The sequence below is a fragment of the Rhinichthys klamathensis genome, unplaced genomic scaffold, assembly GCF_029890125.1.
Source record: "Rhinichthys klamathensis goyatoka isolate OS25496 unplaced genomic scaffold, OSU_Roscu_1.1 h1tg000123l_1, whole genome shotgun sequence".
Lineage (NCBI taxonomy): Eukaryota > Metazoa > Chordata > Actinopteri > Cypriniformes > Leuciscidae > Rhinichthys > Rhinichthys klamathensis.
The window spans coordinates 5225588-5244250 of NW_026606660.1; the positions used below are offsets into that span (position 1 = coordinate 5225588).

The 18663-nt window shown below is 46.7% G+C and overlaps 1 protein-coding gene across 1 annotated transcript in view; it reads right to left on the reverse strand.

Annotated features, from left to right (window-relative positions):
• The window catches only part of LOC130088936 (kinesin-like protein KIF6), a 186635-nt gene that overhangs the window by 106909 nt on the left and 61063 nt on the right, over positions 1-18663 (reverse strand). Inside the window, exons 12-13 of the mRNA XM_056255951.1 lie at positions 15204-15224; positions 9635-9740 (exon numbers count right to left, since the gene is read on the reverse strand). Of these exons, the coding sequence (XP_056111926.1) occupies positions 9635-9740; positions 15204-15224 (127 nt within the window). The remainder of the gene's footprint in view (positions 1-9634; positions 9741-15203; positions 15225-18663) is intronic.

Below are 18663 nucleotides of genomic sequence, written 5' to 3' on the forward strand. Positions count from 1 at the left end.
AGTTGTAGAGAATAGCCACACATGTGTATCAGTAAATGTGAAGTCACAGAGATAAATTTTTTAAGAGTTGCACACTTGTAGACTTTTTTTTATCTTCCACAAACACAACACAACAGTTACACCTTCTCAAATTCTTCATTGCAGGTGCACAAATCCTATTCTACAAATCACAAATTAAGAAACTCGTACGCTCACATTTTTGCTACAGTTGCTGCAGTGAATATGGTGCAAAACGCATTTACACACCCGCATCAAAAAATGTGAAGTCACAGAGAACTTTTGCTCATCTGCAAATCAGTATGTGAATTCATCCAATGAGAGTTGCACTCTTGTAGAATCTTTTCTCACAAAGGTCTTGTATATTTTTCTAGCACAAACACAAGTACATAACTACAGCTGCTTGAATCTGCTGCAACGAATCACAAGCTCTGTTTTTCACTTTCAAGTGACAAGTTTCGTACGCTCCGCCTTTTGCACCAAGTGCACCGTGAAATGTGGTGCAAAAGTGAGTTGTGCATCTGTAGAGGCAGTGGGCGGAGCCTACATTAATATTCATGAGTTTCCGGGGCATGCGCGTGCAACTGCTCATTCTAGTTCATGCTCCTCGTTTCTCAGCATGTTATTGGATTATTTCAAAAAAGGTAAATATAGTTTCAGCGCGAACTTAAACTGCAATTGTGTATCGTTTCGTTAAGTTCATGTTTTTATTTATTGAGTTGAACAAACGCCAACTAAAAAAAGTGTCTATAATAATATTTTATATTTTGGACTTTTTTATTGACAGAAGAAGGGATGATCTGATGTTTACTGTGTGCAGAATTTTCAAAACTCATCGGAACATGAAGTTTAATCCAATCCAAGCCAATCTGAGAAAGCTGGGGCTGTTAAAAATACGCCATTATTTTACCACAGGGTGTCAGTGTTCGTCTAAACTAGTGACCGCGACGCTGAAATGTTTGAGAACAGGGGCACGTTCAAGATCACAACGGTGCGCAACGTTTTGCTACGGTTTCCGGGTTGAACGTCATGTTTCCTGGAAACGGCGTGCACCGGTGTGCAACGGGGTTTGAGATGCGTTTTCTCTTGTTTGGTGGGCGTGTCAGAACTGCAGTCCAATCAGCAGCAACATGTATATAAAGCACGCGGTATTAAAGTGAACTCCCACAATGGAAGTAATTTACAAATGTGTTCGATACGCAACAACTAAGGATATTAGAAGACATGTTTGTCGTAAGTATTATTGTACAAATATAGGATATCAACATAATGATGTAGTTGTTTATATGTTTAACGTCATTGCAAGTGTGTGACATTTGGTATAGAAATAAACAATGCATGTAAAGTGCTTTTCCTAAAAATGAGAAAGAAAATACAGGGTATTAATAAAACAGTATGAACAACAAATAAAGTCAGTAGGCTATGTGAGGCTAAATAGATGTGTTTTAGTCTTTATTAGGTAAGATGTGCTTCCATTTCAGTTTCCACAAATCCCTTCACTCGATTGAGATGTTCTCTTGTGTTCTGGGCGGCAAGTGCAGTAACTGTAACATCGGGCATATTTTGTAGTAGGCTATTAAACATATTTATACCGACTTCACCAGGCTCCGAAAATTCTTCACAAAGAACACAAAAAGCCTTCTCAGCTGCCGTAGTTGCAACTCTTGCGTCATCACAACAGTGCGTTCAACGCATCACCGTTTCTGTTTAAAAAACGTTCTGCAACGTTTTGTAGGCGCTGAACGCAGCCCTGATGAATAACATCAGTACGAACCACGAACATTTATTTATTTGGATTAAATATTGTAATCATTCAGTGTCATTTTTCAATGTCAATCGTTTTACTATTTACATGTTCATGCCCAAAATGCTTAATTAATATTCAAAGAAGTTGACTGTCATTCTCCTCTACGCTGCGTGCAGTTCTGATGGTTCTGGTCGTAGGCACCTCGCGAGTATTCATTCATTCAACTATTTTAAAAAGACAGGAATAAAGCACCAATGCACACAAGAAATACTTTTTATTAGTCAAATTCATTAAAAAATGTGAACTCAACAGGTATAGAATATAAGTAGGCTAAGAGAAAAATACTGTTAATTAAACAAAATTGTATGGACAAAAGTGGATAAATTACATTTGATACAATTAGGTTACTGTAAATGAGGGGGGAAAACACAACATTATTTTACGGAATATGATAAGCCACTAATTTGATGTTCTAAAAAAGATATTTACAAACATACATACTGGCCTTAATACCAAACATTTGAACAGTAGTAGGCTACTCACCTTGCAATCAAAACATTCAAAATAATATTGTTACATTATTTTGAATGTTTTGATTGCAAGGTGTGTAGCCTACTACTGTTCAAATGTTTGGTATTAAGGGTCTAAGGTAAGGTACCTCTAAGGTACATTTATCTAAAAACAGTAATATTGTGAAATATTTGTATCAACTGTTTTCTATTTTAATGTTTAAAAAATATATTATGTCTTAATTTAATATTAGTTATTATTTTTGTATTGCAGTAACTGTCACAATCCCGGACTCCGCAACCTCCCTCCCTGGCCAGCAGAGGGAGCCCTCACCCGAATATTGACTCTCATACTCGCACTACATTTCCCATAAGCCTCATCACTGACTCTGATCACCATGCCCAGCTGCAGCCCATCTACCGGGCTATTTAACTGCACCATGCACAGCTCTCAGTGCGAAGTTTTGTTTTGCTTTTGTGAACACTACCGAGCATTATTACCCAGTGACTGCCTGACTGTTTATCGACCCCTTTTGTCTTGGATTTCTCCTTGCCTGCTGCCTGCCCACGTTACCCCTGCCTGGTTCACGGACTCTGCCTGTTTTCTGCCTGCCCTGATCTTCTGCCTGGTAATTCGACCTCGATTAAGCCTTGTCTCCAGTGCTGTGTTTGCTGTCTTTGACCCCTGCCTGTCTGACTAATCTGTTAAATAACTTTACGCTGCAAATGGATCTCTCTGAGTCTGGTGATTCACAACAGAAAACTTCGCCACAACCAGATCCAGCAGCAATGTCAACCTTGTCTGCCGCCTATTCAGCCCAAGCTGACCAAATCGCTGCCCACCATCATCAGCTAAGTCATCTCACCTCACTGATGGATGAGCTGGTCAAAGCTGTTCGAGGTCTCCAAGCCTCGTCACCAGTGCCACCACCCACACAAGCCGTTGCCGCTGCTGTCAGCCCCGCACTGGCCCCGCCCACCGCGACTCCTCGTCTAGCGCTCCCAGAAAAGTTTGACGGGGATCCCGACAAATGTAAGGGCTTTATTCTCCAATGCTCACTGTACATCGAGCAACAACCAGCGCTGTATTCGAACGATGCAGGGAAGATTGCCTTCATGTGTTCGTTACTGACGGGGAGGGCGTTGGAATGGATGACGGCCGTATGGAGAGTCGATGGTTCAGCATTTCCGTCCTTTCCAGTGTTTCTTCAACGCCTCAGGGAGGTCTTCGAGCACTCCAGGGAGGGAAAGAGCGCGGGCGATCGCTTACTGGAGCTCACGCAGGGAAAATTAACCGCTGCCGAATATGCTCTCACGCATCGCACCCTGGCCGCACAAACTTCCTGGAATGACGATACGCTCAAGGTAATCTTCAGAAGAGGCCTGAACCATGATCTGCAGTCTGAATTAGCCTGTCGTGATGAGGGCAGGAACCTCGACCAGTTCATAAATCTCACGATCCAGATTGACAATCTCATGCGATCTCGCAGAGCGAGTCACCGCGCCATCCCTGCTCATCGCACTGTTCAAGCCACTCGGGCCGCGACCCCCGTTCGCGCTGATGAACCCGAACCTATGCAGATCAACGCCTACCATCTGCCCACGGAGGAGAGAGACCGAAGAGTCCGGCTTCACCTGTGTCTATACTGTGGCGAGGCTGGTCACCTCCGCATCTCCTGTCCATCCAGACCTCGTTCCACCGCTTCTCGACCGGTGAGTCCAGACCTCGAAGCACTACACCCCACCTCGTCTGTGTTTGTGCCCATTGTGATCACGACGAACGGCAAGCGGGTTCCCACCAGAGCTCTGGTAGACTCTGGTGCCGCCGGGAACTTTATTTCTGCAGATTTTGCCCGACAACACAACGTTCCACTAATCCGTTGCCCTTCTTCTCTTGCAGTCGAAGCCATCGACGGAAGGCCATTAGGCTCCGGTCACATTTCCCATCTCACCCAAGAGCTCCAGCTGCAGACAGGGGCGCTCCACTTCGAGGTTATTTAGTTCTATGTCTTCCACGGTCCACGCACCCCTGTGATCCTAGGCCTGCCATGGCTCCGTAAACACAATCCTCAGATCCATTGAAGAACCAACCAGATTGTCCGTTGGGGCGCACACTGTCACTCTAAGTGCCTCGCTCCTGTTGCTCCTTCTTCCATCCAAGTCATCTCTGTGCCCGTGGAGAGGGCTAACCTGAACGACCTCCCTTCCGAATACCATGATCTGGCAGAGGCCTTTAGTAAAGCAGGAGCCTCACAGCTCCCACCTCATCGTGACAGTGACTGTGCCATCGATCTGCTACCCGGATCCGTACCTCCCAAGGGTCGTATCTTTCCTCTCTCCCAACCAGAGTCCGAAGCTATGAGGAGATACATTGAGGAGGAGCTTGCAAAGGGCTTCATTCGACCTTCCACGTCTCCTGCATCTGCCGGTTTCTTCTTTGTCCAGAAGAAGGACGGAGGCCTCCGACCCTGCATTGACTACCGTGCCCTGAATGACATCACTGTAAAGTTTCGCTATCCGCTCCCGCTGGTACCAGCCGCCTTGGAATTACTCCGTACGGCCAAGTACTACACCAAGCTCGATCTACGTTGTGCGTACAATCTCATCCGCATCAGGGAGGGGGACGAGTGGAAGACGGCCTTCTCAACCAACACAGGGCACTACGAGTACTTGGTCATGCCGTTTGGCCTGGCGAACAGTCCGTCCGTCTTCCAGTCATTCATCAACAACGTCTTCAGAGACATGCTCCACCGTACAGTAATAGTGTACATCGATGACATCCTGATTTACTCTGACACCTTCACAAACCATGTGCAGCACGTTCGGGCCGTCCTTCAGAGACTCATTCACCACCATCTGTACGCCAAACTGGAGAAGTGTGAGTTCCACCAGATCTCCGTTTCGTTCTTGGGGTATGTCATCAGCCCGGACGGAGTTGCTATGGACGAGGGCAAGGTCAGGGCAGTCCGCGATTGGCCACGACCCGCAACCCTGAAAGAGCTGCAACGCTTTCTAGGGTTTGCCAACTTTTACCGACGGTTCATAAGGAACTTCAGTGCCGTGGCAAATCCACTCACCTCTCTGGTGAAGAAAGGAACACATCGTCTTCCGTGGAATGAGCCTGCCACCCAGGCATTTAACCAGCTCAAACAACGCTTTACCACAGCACCCATCCTGCACCATCCTAACCCCGGTCTACCGTTCATAGTCGAGGTGGACGCCTCAAACACCGCTCTAGGGGCCATCCTTTCACAACGCCAAGGTTCGCCACCCAAGTTGCACCCCTGTGCATACTACTCCCGTAAGTTGAATGCCGCCGAAAGAAATTATGATGTGGGTGATCGGGAACTCCTGGCCATGAAGGCAGCCTTCGAAGAGTGGCGGCATTGGCTCGAGGGTGCTGTCCATCCGTTCATCGTTCTCACCGACCATAAGAACCTGGAGTATCTACGTACCGCTAAGAGGCTAAATCCCAGGCAAGCTCGTTGGTCGCTCTTCTTCACCCGTTTCCACTTCACTGTCACTTATCGTCCAGGCTCCAAGAATACCAAGGCAGATGCCTTGTCACGCCAAGACGACCTAGAATTCACACCACAAGACCCCAAGACAGTACTGGCTCCCAACCTCATTGTCGCTCCCATCCAGTGGGACATTGAGACCGAGATTGAACAGATCAACTCCCGTGCTGATATCCCATCCGGCTGTCCGCCCAACCGAGTCTTTGTCCCCGAGTCCCTCCGGAACCAGGTCCTGGAACTCGTTCATGCCCTACCTAGCTCGGGGCATCCAGGAATCACGGCCACCATCCAGCTACTCCAAAACCGTTATTGGTGGCCCTCCTTAGCCTCCGATACCACAACCCACGTCCAACGCTGCAGGATCTGTAATACCCAGAAGTCGTCACGTCAACTACCTGCCGGTCTGTTACAACCGCTTCCCATTCCACAGCGCCCATGGTCGCACATTGCCATCGACTTCATTACCGATCTCCCTGTTTCCGAAGGTCACACCACCATCCTCACCGTTATCGACCGGTTCTCCAAGGCCTGTCGCCTAATTCCCCTCGCAAAACTCCCCACAGCGCTGCAGACCGCCGAACACCTCTGCAATCAAGTGTTCCGATTCTACGGCCTGCCAGAAGACATAGTCTCCGATCGAGGACCCCAGTTCACATCTCAAGTTTGGTCAGCCTTCTTCACGACCCTTCAGGTCAACATCAGTCTAACGTCTGGGTATCATCCTCAATCCAACGGGCAGGCCGAACGCATGAACCAGGAGGTAATCCGATTCCTGCGCTCCTATTGCCATCAGCACCAACAGGATTGGAGTCGTTACCTGTTCTGGGCAGAGTACGCCCAAAATTCTATCCGGAAGCACTCCTCCGGCCTTACACCCTTTCAGTGTGTCCTGGGTTTTCAACCACCACTCTTCCCGTGGTCAGGAGAACCCACAAATGTTCCAGCCGTGAACGATTAGCTACAGCGCAGCGAGGAGACCTGGAACCAAGCCCATACCCATCTCCAACGAGCGGTTCGCCGTCAGAGAGAACAGGCTAACCGTCGTCGTCGGCCGGGGCCGGAATACCACCCGGGCCAGTGGGTCTGGCTGTCGACCCGAGATCTCCGCCTGCGACTCCCCTGCAAAAAACTCAGTCCCAGGTATGTGGGTCCATTTAAGATCACACAGCAGATCACACCAGTCTCTTTCCGTCTCGACTTGCCTAATCACTATCGTCTCGCTCCTACCTTCCATGTCTCTCTACTCAAACCCGCTGATGGGCCCAACGAGAGGGAGGAGGGGAGATCCCGAGACCAGAGCCCCCAACCTATCCAAGTGGAGGGCGATGAGGTCTATCAAGTTCAGGAGCTCGTGGATTCCAGACGTCGGGGCAGTTCCCTGCAGTACCTGGTTCATTGGGAAGGATATGGCCCTGAGGAACGTTCGTGGGTAGACGCCACAGACATCCTGGACCCCAGCCTGATTACAGACTTCCACCAGGCCCATCCCACCAAACCGGCTCCACGACCACGTGGAAGACCCCGACGTCGTCAGGCTCCTCACGCCAGGAGTCGCTCGCAGGGAGGGGGCTCTGTCACAATCCCGGACTCCGCAACCTCCCTCCCTGGCCAGCAGAGGGAGCCCTCACCCGAATATTGACTCTCATACTCGCACTACATTTCCCATAAGCCTCATCACTGACTCTGATCACCATGCCCAGCTGCAGCCCATCTACCGGGCTATTTAACTGCACCATGCACAGCTCTCAGTGCGAAGTTTTGTTTTGCTTTTGTGAACACTACCGAGCATTATTACCCAGTGACTGCCTGACTGTTTATCGACCCCTTTTGTCTTGGATTTCTCCTTGCCTGCTGCCTGCCCACGTTACCCCTGCCTGGTTCACGGACTCTGCCTGTTTTCTGCCTGCCCTGATCTTCTGCCTGGTAATTCGACCTCGATTAAGCCTTGTCTCCAGTGCTGTGTTTGCTGTCTTTGACCCCTGCCTGTCTGACTAATCTGTTAAATAACTTTACGCTGCAAATGGATCTCTCTGAGTCTGGTGATTCACAACAGTAACATTCAACAAATGATAACAAAAGGCAGTTTAAAGCATTGCAATGTACAAAGGAAAAGCACAACTAAATGAATGAGTTGAAGTTTGCTGTGCTTTATAGCCTATAGGCTACTATGAATGCCAGCAATCATTTATTCATTAATTAAGCACAAAACGTGCAAACTAATAAAAACATTATGAATGAAATGATACACAATTGTAGTTTAATTTTCCGCTGAAACTATATTTACCTTTTTTGAAGTAATCCATTAAACCTGCTGAGAAACGAGGAGCGTGAACTAGAATGAGCAGTTCCACGCGCATGCCCTTATATTCCGTAAAATAATGTTAAGTGTTTTTTCCCCCTCATTTACAGTAACCTAATTGTATCAAATGTAATTTATCCACTTTTGTCCATACAATTTTGTTTAATCCAAATTGTACATATGTATTAAAGCAACACATTTATGCTTGTGTTTGGTCTTAATGATTTGGCTTATTTAAATGAACAAGATTTTAAGAACAATCACACCAGGATATATTATAGCTATATATATTTTTTAAAGTGTTAGCCAACGGAACGGATACATTTATGAGAGTTTATTTAATTTATTGCAATCAACAAATGATAACAATTAGTAAAAGCCATATTTTAAAAGCTTCGCAAGGTGCAATTTATACGACGAGTTGAAGTTTGCTGTAATTTATGCCTACACGAAGTCAATGCCAGCAATCATTCAGTCAGTGACGAATAAATAAAAACATGAACTTAAGGAAACGATACACAATTGCAGTTTAAGTTCGCGCTGAAACTATATTTACCTTTTTTGAAATAATCCATTAAACCTGCTGAGAAACGAGGAGCGTGAACTAGAATGAGCAGTTGCACGCGCATGCCCCGGAAACTCATGAATATTAATGTAGGCTCCGCCCACTGCCTCTACAGATGCACAACTCACTTTTGCACCACATTTCACGGTGCACTTGGTGCAAAAGGCGGAGCGTACGAAACTTGTCACTTGAAAGTGAAAAACAGAGCTTGTGATTCGTTGCAGCAGATTCAAGCAGCTGTAGTTATGTACTTGTGTTTGTGCTAGAAAAATATACAAGACCTTTGTGAGAAAAGATTCTACAAGAGTGCAACTCTCATTGGATGAATTCACATACTGATTTGCAGATGAGCAAAAGTTCTCTGTGACTTCACATTTTTTGATGCGGGTGTGTAAATGCGTTTTGCACCATATTCACTGCAGCAACTGTAGCAAAAATGTGAGCGTACGAGTTTCTTAATTTGTGATTTGTAGAATAGAATTTGTGCACCTGCAATGAAGAATTTGAGAAGGTGTAACTGTTGTGTTGTGTTTGTGGAAGATAAAAAAAAGTCTACAAGTGTGCAACTCTTAACAAATTTATCTCTGTGACTTCACATTTACTGATACACATGTGTGGCTATTCTCTACAACTACAAATTCCACTGTCACAGGCGTTCAGTTGTTTTGCACCAAAAATACCTTCATATAGCAAGCCCATGTACTTGCTCTTGCAGCAGCAGCAGCAACAATAATCTACAACTACAGCAGCAATATCTGCAGCAGCAGCATAGCAGATCTATTCCGCCAAGACCAAATAGATTAACATTGTCATATTCATTACCATGCTAAAATCTTTAGAGAGTTATCATGAAAGAAATAATATTACTTTGAAAAAATATAAGAGATCATTAGACTGTTTTAGCACCTCAGATGTATCATATTTAAATTAGACCTAGTGAGACACAAAATCTTAGGTTTATAAAATAACTATATTATTATGAAGTTGAGTAAAGGATACTGATCTCGTTATCACGGTGGGTCACGGTGTCCCGCAGCTTTTGGAGTTCAGCATGTGATTTCCTGTCCTCTCCATCAGACATGCCATTTAAAGGAGGACTGCTGCCCTTTAAAGGAGGACTGCTGCCATTACTCACCCCATTTTGAGCAGAGAGTCTCTCTCGCACTTTCACCTGAAGAGAAAGGAAACTTGTTTGATATGTTGGAGAATTACTTTCATGTAGCTAGAATGTGGTCTCCTTTTATTTGAGTCAAGAAAATCCTAAACATTTATTTTTTTTACTGTTCAGGGCACAAAAAAAATAAAATAAAAAATGACATAAGCTAGCACGAGAAGAAGCTAGTTTTAAACACAAAAATATACTAAATTTATATTTAATTAATTGCAGCAAAACTATGTCTAATTATTATTATCTTAATTTGAATGTGTGCAACCCTGTTACACACACACACACACACACACACAAACAAATAGTTTTATTACAGACATTATATTATGCACCCTTCCTAAGACAAGTATCTTGTATTCTTGATTGAGACAAAAATTGCAACCTTGTCATGTGCAACCTAGGCACATGTATACATACTGGGTGCTTCTCAATTCTTATTTGTGCATCCTCATTTCCTTTCCTCGAGTCTCAGCTCCACCCCCTGCAGGATGCGAGGGAAGGCTGCAAGGAAAGAAAATGAGGACGGAGGAATCGAATGAAAGTTTTTTTATACTTTGGAAAACTTGACCACTCGAGCGTCACTTCACTGCGTCATCAGCAGCGCTCAAAGGATCTGCCCTTAAGTTGTTGAAGTTTGGTTATTTAAGAAATTAGTAATAAATAATAATAAAGCAAGATACCCTGTTGAAATATGTGAGATGTGTGGTTTATATAAACTGCAAAGATCAAGTATAAATTAAAATGATTGTGACCGACGTGAAGGGGGAGGAGAATGTATACGTGGGTCATGTTTAGTCGATAAAACACTTCCGCAAAGCATGCAACTGTGCATCCTCGCTCATAGCTCCTCTGGAAGCCTCCTCACTCCTCGATCCCCGCCTCCTCGCGGTGCAATTAGAGAATTGAGATGTCCTTCAAGATGGCTGAGCTCGATCGGTTTCCGGGTCATAGGATGGAGGACGGAGGATCGAGGAGACGAGGAGGGATATTGAGAAGCACCCACTGTCCTGCACAGTTCATCTCCAACCCTAATCAAACACACCTGAAGCAACCAATTAAGGTCTTCAGGATCACTTGAAAATTAAAGGCAGGTGTGTTTGATTAGGGTTGGAGATGAACTATGCAGGACAGTCGGCAGGAGCAGGATTGGGCACCCCTGGTCTAGAAATATATTGATTATCACAGAATTGCTGTATCGTGATATTATCTGTACGAACTATGAAAAGAGCCAAATTCCAAATCAACATTTAGGACCATACAATCAGAAGATCCTGTCATGTGGTGCCAGCCAGGCTGAGACTAAAGGCCCGTTCACACCAAGCACGATAACTATAAAGATAACGATAAAGATATAATTCTAAAAATCGTTCTCCATATTAAAGAATAACAGAGTTCACACCACAACTATAACGATAAAGATATGAGGAACGATATCGTTGGGATCACTTTCAGAACTATTTTTTTCCAGCTGTCGAACGATAAAACACTGACAGCCAATCAGAATCCATTCTAATTTAAATCTCTCGCGCATTTAAAATGGCCACTGTTTGACAAGTCAAACCCCCTTTTCAAGGATACGTTAAAAAAGATGGATATATGGAAAGCAATCGGTCGTATCCTGGGAATAAATGGTGAGAAGTATTAACGATGAGATATTATGCAGTTTAGCATAGTGTAACAAAATTACCTCAGGTAGGCTATCCAGCGCTAGTTTTGACAACATTGCTGAAGTTGCAGTGAAAAAGGCATTACATAAATAGGCGTATACATAAAGGTGTTGACTAGGCGATGTTTTTATCCCATCATTGACTTTGTCAGCTAAATTCACTGTTAGATTAGATCGATTACACTAGACTTGCTAGATTCACTGGCCCTGTCCCAAATGGAACCCTAAGCACTCGCGGTCTTCTTTTGAGTCCGCACTTTCGCGACGTAACGCCGCTTTGAATGTCGGGAAGAAGTCTGCTGTGGAGTCCGCATCAGCGCGGGCTCGGCAAAAGTGCGCATCAAGGGCGCAAATCGACCGCAGAGGGGGCGCTCGCGAGCACCCTTCTGAGATCTAAAAATGACAAATGGGACACACTTCGGTCTCACGGACTTAACGGACACGCGCACGCGGCAGCCATTGTAAGTCCACAAGACCGAAAGTGCACATGAAGTGTGCCATTTGGGATTGGGCCGAAGTGTGCCATTTGGGATTGGGCCACTGTTTAGATGCACTCGGAACATAGCATGCTGGCTGAGGACATCTGCTGGCAAAGACGTGTAAAGGCAATAAGAACAGCAAAAACATATTCAATGACATGTTGTAAACAACAATTATAATAAAATGTAATCTATAACATCAATCAATATCATTAAAGCTATTGTAGTACGTTTTTCTCATTTTATGTTCAAAATGTGTGTGTGTGTGTGTGTGTATACTGTTACAACTTAACTTTAAAATGTGCAGATAAAATGTCTTTAAATGTTGTGATTGTTTAAGGAATAAATGAGTCAATTTATGTGGTAAGCTTTTTTTAGTCATTCTAGTCAAATAATATTATAGTGTTGAGTACATTGTGTTTTTAAATTACTTCATAAATATCATGAACAAAATAGAATGACATAGTTGTGCTACTGCTAACTGCAGTTCAATTCCCTATTGAGCCACTCCAAAGCAAGCATTCTGCTCGAAAATATGAATAAAATTTGTCTTCAAAAGACGACAACTCTCTAATCAGAGTGACGGATTCTCCCAACTCCTCTCGTCTTTTGAGGATATCATGTACCCAAAAGCACCTGTTTTTCTTTTGATATTTTTTTGTAACGTAAAGCAGGAGCAGGTCATCCATTTTCACTACTTTTTGATATGGCTGCCGTCGCATCATCCAGGTGGATGCTGCACATTGGTGGTGGTTGAGGAGATTCCCCCTTCTATGTGAAGCGCTTTGAGTGTCCAGAAAAGCGCTATATAAATGTGATTAATTAATTAATTATTATTATTACTTTGAAACCGCAGCGCGGGCGCGCACGTACTTAGAATAAAAATACCTTTCTCTTACGAGAGGTTCTCTCGTATTGCGTAAGTTAGCTTACGGCCGTCTTCGCCACCTTCAGCCATCCGTGCGAGCTACGCTATCCGGCGACATATCCTTTTAAGCCCTGTATTCTGTGTTCTACACTTCCTAAAAGAGCAGCGAGACGTCTTTTTCAAGATGTCTCGCACTTCCTGTGGCTCGTGCAGAGCCGCTCAGCGTTGGAGACTGCCATCTCATCTGCGCTCTCTGCCTGGGCCAGGAACACGCAGCCCTCGCCCTCTCGTGGAGGATGCGAGCACTGCGAGGAACTTCTGATGTCGACCCTGCTCGCTCGAATCGAAGTCTTTAACCACAGCGCCACGCGGCTAGCTCTCTTTACGTTATCTGTGTCACATGTAGGTCCCGTGCCCACTACTAGTGCGCGCGCCCTCATACAAACACTGTTCCCAGTAACTGCTCGACCAACGAGCACGCGGCTAGCTCTCTTTACGTTACAAGAGAGCTACCCCGCCCTCGCATCCCCGTTTTGGGGCGTCATGCAGAGCCCTCTCGAGCTCTCTGCATGACCCGGACGGGCTTGCGCGCCGCCGTCGAAATGTCTCGCCCTGTCAGTCCCCTTAGAAAAGGCTACTGTAGCGGTGTATTTGGCAGCCAAAGAGCCGGTAATGCAACCCGCTCGCCTGCACATATCTGCCGTTTTCGCGGCGACCCAGAGAAATCTCAAAGTGAGTATAATGTCTGGTTATCAGGCTCACGCCGTTGGTGTCTTGAGTGTAGAAAATGTGCCCACATCTGTGTTCACCCCTACACACAATTACGATACCCCCCGTGTCTCTCGCAGAGCCCACTCTCATAAAGCTGGCAAATGCCGCTCGAGTGCTAGATGTAGGAAACGTGCCCACAACTCTGTGCTCACGCCTATTTTCTGCCCGCTCTGTCACACGGCCAGAACAGCCTCATACATGTCAGGTTAAGAATGTAAGTCACGTGCCCGCTCACGAGCGCTCACGCTTACTAACAGACACACCGCCTCCGGCGCTGCTCGCACATTACAATGTTTTCACAAAACGTTCCCCGTCCAAAGCAACCGGGACGTCACATGTAAAACAGCCAGCTGTCGCTGTCAGCGAGCCGCCATACTCAAGTGCTCATAACTGGTCGGGCTGTGAATGTAAGTCATGTGTCCGCTCACGAGCGCGCACGCTTACTGGCAACGCTCACACGGCCATTAAAGACTCATATCAGTCAGGTTATGAATGTAAGTCACGTGCCCACCCACGAGCGTTCACGCTTACTAACACATACCTCTTCCCGAGCGCGGCCCGCGCATCTAAGAGTTACTATAAAACGCCGCCCATCCCAAGCGATCGGGGCGTCACTTATAACTGTAAGTCCTGTGCCCGCTCAGAAGCGCTCACGCTTACTAATAAACACTCTGCCCATAGCGCCGCGCTCGCGTCTCAAGGCGATCATAAAACGCTCCCCATCCAAAGCGATCGGGGCGTCACATTCATATGTAAATCTCGTGCCCGCGCACAAGCGCTCACGCTTACTAATAAACAATTCGCCCAGGGCGCTGCTCGCGCATCACAAAGTGGTAAAAGAACACTCCCCATTCATGGCAATCGGGACGTCACACACAATTCAGCCTGTCACGGTTGTCAGCGAGCTGCCGACTTCAAGCACCGAGGGCGTGCGCGCGCGCTGCGCCCACTCCTCCGGTTCAGTTTCTCGATCCCCCAAAGTGCGGCAATCAGAGCGCCGAGGCCATTCGCCCCCTAGCTGTACATATAAAAGCATGGGAAGCTATCCCAGGGGTTTTCAGAATGGGTGCTAAGCACAATAAAGCAGGGCTATTCGTGTCAGTTCATTCGCCGTCCCCCGCGCTTTCGAGCGCGGACCGCGACGACAGTGAATGCGGAAGTAGCACATCTACTCCGTGCAGAAATAGCGAAGCTACTGTGCAAAGGTGCTATAGAGCTGGTACCGCCTTCTCTGAGCGAGTCAGGATTTTACAGCCGATATTTTTCTCGTGCCCAAGAAGGACGGAGCCCTTAGGCCCATCTTAGATCTGAGACATTTGGCCAGGAAAATCCTTGCGCACGTTCGCCCGAGGGACTGGTTTATCTCTCTCGATCTGAAAGATGCCTATTTTCAGATTCACATAATACCCCGTCACAGGCCATTCTTGAGATTAGCCTTCGACGGTCAGGTTTATCAATACACCGTCCTGCCGTTCGGCCTGCCTTTAGCACCCCGTACATTTACGAAGTGCATGGACGCGGCGCTCGCCCCCTTGAGAAATCAGGGTTTGCAAATCATGAACTATCTGGACGATTGGCTGATTTTGGCACAATCAGAGATAGAACTGATATCTCACAGAACAGTGCTTCTCAGTCATCTGGAGAGATTGGGTCTCACTGTCAACTGGACCAAGAGCTCATTACTGCCCAGTCAGTCAATTTCCTTTCTAGGAATAGAACTGGACTCTGTGGCCATGACGGCTTGTTTATCGACACAGTGCGCGCGCGCCGTGTTCGACACCTAGCCGCGTCTTTCCAGAAGGGCAGCATCATCCCTCTGAAAACATTCCAGAGGATGCTGGGCTTTATGGCTTCAGCTGCAGCGGTGCTTCAGCTGGGCCTACTGCGCATGCGCCCACTTCAACGCTGGCTGAACGAGCGAGCGTCTCGCCGAGCTTGGACCTCTGGCTGCGAACGAATCAGAGTGACTCAGACCTGCATTACATCTCTGCAGCCCTGGTTAGCTCAGGTTGGGGCGCTCTCTTCGAGGGCAGACCGGTCTTTGGCCTGTGGTCAGACCAGGAGAAGCTCCTTCACATAAACTGTCTGGAAAAGTTAGCGGTCGAGAACGCGCTCATCATGCGCTTCCTCCCGTTCATTCAGGGCCACCATGTTCTAGTCCGACCGGACAACATGTCTGTAGTGTCCTATGTAAACCGTCAGGGCGGTGTCAGATCCAGGAACCTCTGCGATCTAACAGAACGCCTCCTCGTTTGGTCTCAGCACCATCTGCGCTCGCTGAGAGCTGCGCATGTGCCAGGCCACCTGAACGACGGCCCAGACAAGCTATCCAGGGACAACGTTCCCCCAGGGAACGTGCCCAAGGTTCTTTTCGAAGAGCGAGGACGCACTGGCCCAAATCTGGCCCAGCCGCCCGCTGTATGCCTTCCCTCCGATTTCTCTGTTACCACAGGTAATCAAGAGGATCAGGGAAACACGCCACTTGGTGCCCCTTATAGCCCCGCGTTGGGAGAATCAGACTTGGTTCCCGGAAGCTGACGCGGCTGTCACAAAAACACAGCCCCGTGGCCGATTCCGGTGAGAACAGATCTCCTCTCTCTCAAGCTTGCGGCTCGATCTGGCATCCCCATCCAGAGCGCTGGTCGCTGCATGCATGGTTGATCAACGGGTACCCGTTACCCTGCCAAAAGGAGTGATGAACACGATTACGCAGTCTAGAGCTCCCTCTACTAGAAAGCTTTACGTGTCTAAATGGTCTGTGTTCTCTAAATGGTGCACCGACAAAAATCTGGACCCGCGGACATGGGGGGTCTCGCGGCTGCTCAGTTTCCTACAAGAGCTGTTGGATAAGGGGAGGTCCCCATCCACGCTTAAAGTCTATGTGGCGGCCGTCACAGCGCTCGCAGAATACTTACATTTATGATTGGGTATATCAAGACCCCCCAAATTCCCTAAAATTCAATATGGCCGCTGTCCGAAAAAGGGTTTTGACAACTTTTGAACCAAATGAAAACTTAATGTGTATTTTTTTTTTTACCATGACAAACATGAGAATCCTTACATTTGTGATTGCCTATGTTTATACCCCACATTTGCATTTACAAGAAAGCATCTACCTGATCATTCATACTTTATCAATTAGAAAATTGGTGGGAATATTTGGAATGTAGGGAAGGCATTAATGAGGGAGAGTCAGAATTCCAGCATAGATTTGGGCAATACTGAGCAAATACTGAGAATACTAGTTGATTCTATGGACTGTGGTGGAGCAGCTGTTCAGTGCTACTCCATGCTTGTGAGCAAGATCCATAGACATACATATACACTCACCTAAAGGATTATAAGGGAACACCTGTTCAATTTCTCATTAATGCAATTATCTAATCAACCAATCACATGGCAGTTGCTTCAATGCATTTAGGGGTGTGGTCCTGGTCAAGACAATCTCCTGAACTCCAAACTGAATGTCAGAATGGGAAAGAAAGGTGATTTAAGCAATTTTGAGCATGGCATGGTTGTTGGTGCCAGACGGGCCGGTCTGAGTATTTCACAATCTGCTCAGTTACTGTGATTTTCACGCACAACCATTTCTAGGGTTTACAAAGAATGGTGTGAAAAGGGAAAAACATCCACTATGCGGCAGTCCTGTGGGCGAAAATGCCTTGTTGATGCTAGAGGTCAGAGGAGAATGGGCCGACTGATTCAAGCTGATAGAAGAGCAACTTTGACTGAAATAACCACTCGTTACAACCGAGGTATGCAGCAAAGCATCTGTGAAGCCACAACACGCACAACCTAATTTGCAAGAGCTCACCAAAATTGGACAGTTGAAGACTGGAAAAATGTTGCCTGGTCTGATGAGTCTCGATTTCTGTTGAGACATTCAGATGGTCAGAATTTGGCGTAAAGAGAATGAGAACATGGATCCATCATGCCTTGTTACCACTGTGCAGGCTGGTGGTGGTGGTGTAATGGTGTGGGGGATGTTTTCTTGGCACACTTTAGGCCCCTTAGTGCCAAATGGGCATCGGTTAAATGCCACGGCCTACCTGAGCATTGTTTCTGACCATGTCCATCCCTTTATGGCCACCATGTACCCATCCTCTGATGGCTACTTCCAGCAGGATAATGCACCATGTCACAAAGCTCGAATCATTTCAAATTGGTTTCTTGAACATGACAATGAGTTCACTGTACTAAAATGGCCCCCACAGTCACCAGATCTCAACCCAATAGAGCATCTTTGGGATGTGGTGGAACGGGAGCTTCGTGCTCTGGATGTGCATCCCACAAATCTCCATCAACTGCAAGATGCTATCCTATCAATATGGGCCAACATTTCTAAAGAATGTGTGGTGACTGTCTTAGCACTAATCAGACACTCGGCAGGGTGAGGGCTAGATCATGTTTTTGACGCGCTATTTGTCCACTTCGGATGAATTTGAAGTCCACAACGTTTAGCGTCTTTGGGTGGTGTTCCCATTTAATGGAAAGATAGTTTACAGAGCTCAGGGTATAGGCAAACGTGAGGGCTAATCTAGCTGTGGCGTGCCAGCGGTAAAAACCGTGTGATCTCCCCGCCACCCTAGCATCCTTTCCCTCGCTACACCTGTGCATTAAATCAGCTGGCGCGCCTGTGCCACCGTGACCTTCGCTACTATAGCATAGGCACACTGCCCTCTAGTGTTGACCACCACCACTACATCAACAAATAGCAAATGGCTCCCACACACCGGCCCCTAATTGGGACAGTGTGCCCAATTAAACTACAAAACAGGGAGTAATTCAAGAAGGTCTTCTTTCTTCTGGATTGGATGTTAACCAGCGTTGGGTCATGACCATTACACAGCTTCTTGCAACAGGAAAAGCTTGGAAATAGGGCGCTCCAACTGCCCTGTCTTAGTCTTCAACTGCACGGCACGTATGAAGCCCTTCTTATCTGGGTAAGTCTTTGTCACTCTTCCCATAATCCATGATCCACGCGGAGCAGTGTGATCCATAATGATTACAATGTCTCCCATTTCAAAACTTCTTCGCGGCCTCGCCCACTTTTGCCGTTCCTGTAACAGCGGCAGG